This window comes from Theobroma umbraticum, unplaced genomic scaffold (assembly GCF_002168275.2).
Source record: "Theobroma umbraticum cultivar Fairchild unplaced genomic scaffold, ASM216827v3 scaffold_50.0, whole genome shotgun sequence".
NCBI lineage: Eukaryota > Viridiplantae > Streptophyta > Magnoliopsida > Malvales > Malvaceae > Theobroma > Theobroma umbraticum.
In genome coordinates, this window is record NW_018397261.1 from 1,598,581 (window position 1) to 1,608,362 (window position 9,782).

At 33.0% G+C, this 9,782-nt stretch overlaps 1 protein-coding gene and 1 pseudogene across 1 annotated transcript; one reads left to right on the top strand and one right to left on the bottom strand.

Annotated features, from left to right (window-relative positions):
* Positions 1 to 6: 6 nt before the first annotated feature.
* LOC110418410 (Pentatricopeptide repeat (PPR) superfamily protein) lies at positions 7 to 2,772 on the bottom strand. Its single transcript, XM_021431133.1, has 2 exons — positions 2,707 to 2,772; positions 7 to 2,587 (listed from the first exon to the last, which is right to left on the bottom strand). Exons 1-2 carry the CDS (start codon positions 2,708 to 2,710, stop codon positions 1,167 to 1,169), a joined length of 1,425 nt encoding a protein of 474 aa, XP_021286808.1. The 5' UTR covers positions 2,711 to 2,772; the 3' UTR covers positions 7 to 1,166.
* A 4,905-nt stretch (positions 2,773 to 7,677) lies between these two features.
* LOC110418423 (pentatricopeptide repeat-containing protein At5g66520 pseudogene) lies at positions 7,678 to 9,684 on the top strand (annotated as a pseudogene).
* Positions 9,685 to 9,782: the final 98 nt, after the last annotated feature.

Consider the following 9,782-nt stretch of genomic DNA (forward strand, 5'->3'; position numbering starts at 1 on the left):
TTTCAGCTTTGTGGCTTACTCTCTCCCCTTTATTTGGCCACAGGGTTTCAAAAAAGTCAATTAACTCACCTTCTTCTTATAATACTACCACTCATCCATCCAAACCGTTACCAACCATTAACAATAGTACTGCCCTGTTTTCAACCTATAATGCAGCCCACATTAATTGTTAAGTGTTGGATCCTACCCAGATGCTCTTTATTTTTGGGCAACAATGACGTGCTCCATTATCAAATAATTTATTTTGGATGAAATCAGTAGAAATAACCAATAGTATAACCGACCATTTGACAGGCTTCACAATTAATCCTGACAGTTGAGCTGGTTGTCTAACTATAGCTTGCTGTCTACATTTCCCAACACAGATTCATTGCAAACAACTAAATCTTCAAGCTAAATATAATTGCACTTTCGTCTAATCCGATCATGGAAGTCCATGTGTTCGCATCCTTTTCTCCTAAGCTATCCAGCAACTTGCAGTTTTTATCTCACCACATTTTGCATACATGTTTATGAGAGCATCCCTTGAGCTCCGGTTCTCGACGAACGTATGCATGAATCCATTCTCCCATTTCTAGCGCCCCACAGGCAGAGAGAGCAACCGTTACAGTCACTTGGTCAGGTTCCACATTAAGCATTTGCATCTTCCTGAATAGGCTCTACAGCTCTTTGGGGTTTCTGGTTCATTTCCTTTGTAGTGAGATTAGACAAGTACTACACTTCCTTTGTGTAAGAACGAAATTTGAAACGTAAAATTGGAATGAAATTTTATATTGCTTTAGATTGGTTAGGGAACGCCAAAGACTCTGAGCTAGTTGAGCATTGATGTCATGATTTCCCCACCCAAGCAACTCAACTTAGATGGCTTGCTTTCAAGAATCCAAGAGATCTTCAAATACAACTGATACATGTGATGCCAAGACTTTAGTTCGTCCAAGAATGGAGAATCAAAAGTCTGGCATCTCCTGGCTTCCAAAGATTTCAACTAGAATGATCACTGGCAACCACAACCATGGCAGAGCTTCCCCGCTTAACAACAAATAATTTGATGCAGTGCCGAAAAAATTTCACTACCTCAAGCTTTGAGGGAGACAATCAGGGAGGGAATGCACCAGCACTATGGGATCCTTTCACCTATTAGAAAGATCACTAATGAGAAACCAGCCTTATTTGTCCTCATTCACTGCATGCTGAAGTTCTTTATGGTCCCCTTGATTGAAAACACCCAAGCTCTGAACTGCTAAATCCTCAGAGCACATAAGAGCTGATCTTAGGTCTCCAATCTCTTGATAACCCCTGGCCATGATCATGTTTATGGTAATGCTTGGCATGATGCCAATCTTTATCATATCAGCATGCAGCATCATCACATCAATTATATGCTTGGCTTGAAAGTGACCCTCTAACATAACAATGTAAGATGGCACATCTGCTATCAAATCAATGCATCTTATATCTGTGAAAAGTTTACCTGCTTTAAATATCTGGCCATCCTTGCACAGGGCCTGAATCAAGGTTGTATAGATCATAGACATCACATGATTTGGCAAGCAAAAGAGGCCATCCATTTCGTTGATTCCATTTTCACAAATACCAGCTCTAGTCTTCTCCAAGAAAACGCTGAAAGCCTCAAAAACTATTCCATCCCTACAAAGGCCATCAACTAGGCAACTTAATGTGAAAGCATTGGGTGTTAAGCCTGACTCCAGCATCACTTTATGCAGCCGGAGTGCCTCCTTCACATTGCCATTTTTACAGTACCCATTAATCAAAGCTGTGTAAGCCACCACATCAGGAACAATGCTTTTGATAACCATTTCTGAGTAAAAACCCATGGCAGCTTGCATATTTCCAGCCTTGCAGTAACCATCAATCAATGTTGAGAAAGTGATGACATTTGGTTCTACACCTTTTTCAGTCATTTGAGAGCATATCTCCAAAGCTTTCTCCATGTTACCTACTCCACAGTAACCATCAATTAGTGAATTGTAAGTCACAGAATTTGGCAAAACTCCATCTTTGATCATTTTCTGCAATAAAAAATTCGCTTCTTCCACTCTGCCAACACTACAAAGACCCTTGATCAGTATACTGTAAGTGAAAACATCAGGCAAAATTTTTAACTTCTCCATTTCTGAGCTCAACTCCACTGCTTCAGAAACATTACCTGCCTTACAGTATCCATCAATTAAACAATTGTACACAAATACATTGGGAAAAACACCATATTTAACCATACAAACAAAATAGTTCCTTGCCACTACCAATGCCCCCATCTTACAAAGTCCATCAATCAAGATACCAAAAGTAACAAAATTTGGTCTCAAGCCATCACCAATCATCATCCGGTATATTTCAAAAGCACGTTCAACATTATCCATCTTGCAATATCCATTCATCAAAACATTAAAAGTGTACAAATTTGGAAGGAAATACAAATCTTTTATTAACCTAAACATACATCCCGCCTCCAGCATCTTACCTTCATTACAAAGAATTTTTATGACAGTCGTGTAGATGACAACATTGGGTTGAATTCCTTTCAGTAACAGCTCATGAAACAACTCGGGCGCCTTTGAAGCAGCACCTTGACAACAACAACCATTTATCAACACCCCATAAGTAACAACATTAGGCAAAAACCCACGCGAAAGCAAGTCATAATAAACATCCCACATCAAATCAAATCTCCCCATCTTAACTAACCCATCTAAAAGTGAGTTACAAGCCTGCATTGGCGGGAAAGTTCTGATTTTTCTATAAACCCACAAGGCTTCTTCGATCAGACCCATCTCAGAAAATGCAATGATTAACGACCCAAAAACATTGGGAGTGAACTTTGAGGTTTGTAATTTGCTAAGGGCATTGAAAATTAAGTGGCAAGCGCGGTGGGGTTTCAACGAGCTTTGGAGGGTTTTGATGAGGCATTTTATCAAACATCTGGCGTCTGCATAAAGTTTAGCACCCGCTAAAACGTGAATAATGGCTGAATAAGGCTCGAGATTTTTCGATGGGTTGATGAGTTTTATGTTGGAATTGAAAAGTTTGAGAGCTTGGTGGGGAGTTTGGGAGTTGAGGATGGCCTTGGTCAGATTCAGATGATGAGATGGTGATGAGTGCGAGGCTGTTTTGGAGAGGCTTGAAGGGTACTTGGTGCAACAAAATGGCGTTCGATTACGCGGCAAAAGCTTCAACATTTTTCAGCGAGAGGTTTACATGGCCAAATTTCATGAATAAATATGTAGTGTCCTACAATTTGGCATAAGTTTTGGAGACCGCACCGCACACCAATAAATTTCTTTCTTACGTCTACTTTGCATAGTAGTTAAAATTTTGGACAAACTTTTTAATAAGTTCTTGTGTTATTTAAAAATATTTAATTAATTTTTTTTTCATGTCAATTAAATCTTTGTACTTTTATTTTAAATCAAATGCATTAACTATTTTTAGTTAAAATTTAATTTTTCATTTTTTATATCATATGATATTAATGTAACATGGATATAAAATGTGAAAATATTACGTAATTACATCAAATATCACATCATTATTTATTATAATATATCATATTAACATCATATAATATGAAATGATAAATAGTATTTTAACTAATAACAGTCAATTAACTGCTAATCATAAAAGATTATTTGATCCAAAATAAAAATATAAAAATTGATTAAACTAATTAAAAAAATAAAAATTTATTTGTATTTTTTTAATAGTACATTTTTTTTTATATAATATACCTTAAAACTGCTTAAGGTGTGTAGAGTCTATGATAAAATACAATTCATTCTAAAAAAAAAACTTTATTTTCCAAACTTATTCACTTGTTAATTTATTTATGACACAAACATTCAAGTATTTAACCTAATGATTGATGCATGATTTCTTACATAATAATCGAATTTTTCTTTTTAAATTAAAAAAATTAGTTATTACACAATGTTGTTTTGAAAGTGACAGTTAAAATTAAATTTCTTTCATATTTTTATGTATTACAATTTAATGAAAATTAAATCTCCTACATAATAGTTTGAATTTCTCTTTCAATGTTTGAATTCTCATTTTTATGTAATACAATTTAATGAAAATTTTATTTCTAAAATAAGATTTTAATTAAAAAAAACTAAAACATAACATCAATAAAAACTTGTTTTTAACACACATTTTTAAGGTTAACGATTACATATAGGATAATTAGATGAATTTGATAAAATAAATTCAAAATATATGGATTTAAAGAATAAGTATTTTTATTAAGATGATGAATTTTATCATATACTCGAGGCATAGGAGATTCACATGAAATTCTTGTATTAGTAAATAAGTTGGAAACTAACCATAAAAAAAACTTAAGTTGGCAAAGTCTTCTTTTTATCATAATAATTTAATTTTATTAAGATTAAAAAATATATTTTTTAATAGATTTAAGGCACCAGAGCATTTAACTCATTAGTTGTTGTATTATCCATCTACCTAAAGAGCAAGGTTCGAATCCCTCATTCCTCAATTAAAAAATATATATATATTAATAGATTTAAGCATTTCATTAAAATACATTTGTGAAATACGGTACCAAAGATTAGGAAAAAAATCTTTTGATATAATCTCTCTTGGGTTATGATTTTTGTACAGTAATGTAATTATCACTTGATTTTGTAATCCTTTCCTTACGAGTTGTACTTATCACTTGTAAAAGAGGTTTTCGTGATGAAGAGAAAAAGCATTGTAAATAAGTAAAGAATACGTCGAAGGCTATAAAAAGGAAGATTAGAACAGTTTTTGAAGTATTAAATGTTGTTATAGATGAAAGATAATAAAAAGAGAATTAAGGAGTAAAAGAGAATTAGAGAAAAAAGCTCTGGAGGATCAACTATGCGCTTCTAGGGGAAGAGCTCCTCTAAATGAATTGTGAAGCTCTATATATAGTGTTAAAAGTAATGGTTACTAAAGAATAGGTTTTAATGCAACTCATGAATAACATTATTATAAAAAGTTTTTTTTTGAATAGCTTATTATAAAAGGTTTTAATATGAGTAACCATTACTGTAATTGGATATAATAAGATTTGTTCTCAAGTAAAAGGTAATAGAGAAGAGGTATATGTGAAAAAGTACAAGAGAAGAAACTATACATGGATAGGTATAAGAAAGGATGTTATACATAAATAGGTATAAGAGAAGAAAGTGTATGTGAACATGTATATAAGAACAAGGTAATAAGGTAAAACACTTGTACTTTAGGAAAAAGTTAAAAGGAAAACCTATTAACTACTTTCATATATGAGCCACTAAACCAAACTCTCCGGAACATTCAAAAATGAAAATAACCCATGAACCCTACCACTCATTTTGGATTGCTTTCACTGTCATCCATGTGAAATGGTTATTCTATACGAAATAATTGTTTCACTTGTATTAGTTGTTCCATATGGAGTAGTGCTTCACTTTTAATTGTTTTAGTTGTTCTGCATGAAGTAGTATTTCACCTGTTTTAGTTGTTTTTTGTATAATATTATATTATAAAATAATTCTTCAAATAATAAATATTAACCAAAATCAATATCTACATCACTTAATTTTTTAATCCTCTCTTTACGAGTTAGAATGACAAAACTCGTTGTCTCAAGATTGGTTGCTACTCAATACTAATAAAGCTCATCGAACTTCATGTCATTAATCCACTACAAGAAGTGTCCTTTGTGATCACTTTGAGATTTGGAAATTCGATGTTTTGGTCAAATTTGAAAAATGTTCTACATATCGAGTAGAATTATAGGATGCTTATTGGGGATTATCAATGGCATGAGATGAAGGATGTTTTTGGTTATGGATAACAAAACTGCTGCATAGGTGATTCAAATGGAAACATATAAACCAAATGTTAATTCAAATTTGACTTTGATTATTAACAATCTCTTAAAGAAGGAATTATAAATTATTAACATTCATGTGTATCGCAAACAAAATGGATCCTCTCTTAGTCACAGCTCTCCTAAAATGTTTAAAATTTTTTTCTATTATACAAAATTTTTAAAAATCTTTTATATATTCTTTTAATAGCCTCTCAATATAATTTTTTAATTTAATAATTAATACAAATAGAGAATAACAAAATAACTTTATATGTTCCATTCAACTTTACCCTCTTTTAACTTTAAGTTTCTCCCATCATTTTTGCTCTTTCTTTTTTCTCTTCTTTTTTGTTTTTTCATTTTTACTTGACTCTCTTCTCTATAACTCATCACTGAAACACATTTCATTCTTCAAGAGGAGTTTATGAACTTAGTAGATTGGAAAGGACGGACGGGAACTATTAACCACCTTTGTGTGAAATTAAGAAAAAAGTAAGGTCTTTTTTTTTTAATAATTGGGAGAGGGGGGATTTGAACCTTATTTTTTAACCAGAGAGATAATGCACCAATCAATGAGCTAAATGTTCGAGTGCAAGAAGAAAGTAAAGTTTTTATAGATTTATATTTGTTTTTGTTAGAAAGTAAAGTTTTTGTCTTTTTCTTTCAACTTATATTATTATTTTTATTTTTATTTATTTATTTCATTTTTGTTCTATTTGTTCACATATTCAAAGTTTTTATAGATTTTTTTTTCCAAATTTTTACGAACTATTAACAAGTTTTTTTGGTCATATGTGGTTCTATCTTCTACTTGTCATATTCTGTATTTTTCTATTGTATGAATTTTATTTTCTATCATTTTACTCTTTAAAAATTAAAAAATTATTATGTAATTCTCAAATATAAATTGTAGTGTTGCACTGCTATTTAAAATTTTATTAATGTATTATTTTTTATTAATCCTAATTATATAAGAGAAAATTGTTAATCATGTATATCATATTTAACTATTTATATATTAGTCATTGTAATTTTATATTGAGTTTTATAAGTTTAAATAAAAATATTAGATGTTAACTGTATTAATTTTTTTCAAGTTTGATTAAAGTTTAAATAAATTGAAAATAATTGACAAATTCTTTAAAATAAAATATGAAAAACATCCAAATGATTTTGCTATATTTGAGCCACCAAACCTAAATACTTCAATTTATAAACAAGAGCAATGTAAATTAAAATATCCAAGATTCAATCTAGAAGAAATAGAGTCAATAATTAATGAATTTGAATCCCAAAAACATCGTCGAGCACAATTTTTCAAAAAAAATATTGAAGGTTTTTTTTTTATGATTTACATGTTATGTAAAATTATTTTCAATTATGAATATTTTAATTATTGATTAAGTTAATATATTAGTTTTTAAAAGTTTTAGCTATTATTTCTCTATCTTAGGCCCCTAACAAAAATTGATTATCTCCGTCCCTAATCACGAATCTAATTATTTGACAGATTTTTTTGTTATTATGACTTTTTAATACCCTGTTGGTATAATGCTTCTTAAGATCTCTTTAGAGGTAGTATTTCAATTTTATTGAGCAATGTTATGGAATTTCATTCTCATGAATTATTTTGACACAAGTGTACTACATTTATTTCTTAAAAAAAAAAAACTCGATTAAAAATATATGCCAAGTTAAAAAAATTCTTGGGAAACTATTGATCAGGTATAAGTTAAGCATGTCCAATTTTCATTTTGTCACTTGTATACCTATAAATTATAATTAAGGCTCGTGATTAATAATATCTACCGCAACTTGCAAATATGTCTCCTTAACAATTTTATTTTCAAATGTTAGTTGAAGGAGTCATTCCCGCCAATCTGGTCAACTCCAGAACTCTACAACAACGCATCATTTCCCTTCTTCAAAAATGTAGCACCATTAAAAAGATTACCCAAATCCACACCCAGATCATCATTAACGGTTTTTCTCAGAAAAATTTCATCCTAGTAAACCTTATCTCATTCTATATAACCTCTAGTAATAATCTCCCACATGCCCTTAAAATTTTCGAGACTATCGAAAAACCAAGTACGACAATCTGGAACCAGGTCATCCGAGGGTATTCAAGAACCGAAAACCCTGAAAAATCGGTTGAATTGTATAACCAAATGGTTGCAACGGGGGCTATCCCTGATGGGTTTACTTATTCATATCTTCTGAGCGCTTGCGCCAGGTCTGGGATGTTGAGAGAAGGGGAACAGGTTCATGGGAGAGTTTTGGCAGATGGGTATTGCTCTAATGTGTTTGTGAGGACGAATTTGGTTAATTTGTATGCAATGGTAGGTGGTGGTAATGGCATTGGTTATGCACGTAGAGTGTTTGATGAAATGGGGGAGAAGAATGTGGTGAGTTGGAATTCGTTGCTCGCAGGCTATATTAGGTCTGGGGATGTTGATATGGCGAGGAGAGTTTTCGATGAGATGCCAGAGAGGAACGTGGTGTCATGGACGACAATGGTTGCAGGGTTTGCTGGGAATGGGAAGTGTAAGCAAGCTTTGTCCTTTTTTAATCAGATGAGGAGGGCGCGTGTCCAGTTGGATCAGGTGGCATTGCTGGCAGCATTATCAGCCTGTGCTGAATTGGGTGATTTAGAATTGGGGAAGTGGATTCACTCACATATCAAAGAGACATCACGGTTTGGAAGCCAGCAATTGTTGGTATCTTTGAACAATGCACTTATACACATGTATGCTAGTTGTGGTTTGATTGAGGAAGCTTATCAAGTGCTTAAATACATGCCGGAAAGAAGTACTGTTTCTTGGACAAGCATGATCATGGGATTAGCAAAACAGGGCTTTGCGCAAGAAGCTCTTGTTGTGTATGAACGTATGCTAAGCTTGGGAGACAGAGAAGTCAAGCCTGATGCAGTAACCTACCTTGGAGTTCTCTGTGCTTGTAGTCATGCTGGATATGTTGAGGAGGGTTGGCTTCATTTTACACAAATGACTCAAAACTGGGGAATTGAGCCCAGGATTGAGCACTATTGTTGCATGGTTGATCTTCTCAGCCGTGCTGGTTTCTTGGATGAAGCATTCAATCTTATTGAAACCATGCCTGTGAAACCAAATGATGCTGTGTGGGGTGCCCTACTCGGTGGTTGTAGGATTCATAAGAATGTTGATCTTGCCTCTCAAGTGGCTCAGAAATTGGTTGCTGATCTTGACCCCGACTATGCTGCCGGGTATCTTGTGCTGTTGTCAAATGTGTATGCTTTTGCAAACAGGTGGCGGGATGTTGCTAATGTGAGACAAAAAATGATTGACATGGGCGTGAAGAAGCCTGCAGGTCGGAGTTGGGTTCAAATAGATGGAGTTGTTCACGATTTTATGGCAGGTGACAGTGCCGACAAACATGCATATTCAATCTATGATATGCTTTGGCAAGTCACTAGACAGGCAAAGCAGGAAGGCTACGAGCCAGACATATCAGAAGTTTTGTAGTAATAGTGGGGGATTTTAGAATTTAATATTTGAGCAAGGATCTGAAGTTATTCCTTCGGTAAGTACCAAGTTCAGAGACTTAAAAGTTAAGTCCTTCCATTATAACTACTAACTGTCATCTATTAAGTTCAGATGCTTAAATGTTCTCAAGTATAACTACTAATGTGGCACTCGTCATCACCATATTTCTGAAGTAACTCTCTCTAACAGTAACTGTATCATATGCTTTATTGTGCCCTTCCACACAGATATTGAAAAGTTATCATTGTGAGCAGTGGCAAGTGCTTTTATTTTGTAGATGATATAAACGCATAACTCGCTTTTGGATGATATGTTGTTGCAAAGGTTTGTGCATCATGATGATTGGTGAAAACCATTTATTTATTAGTATTATTATTGTTCCTATATAATATATATATATA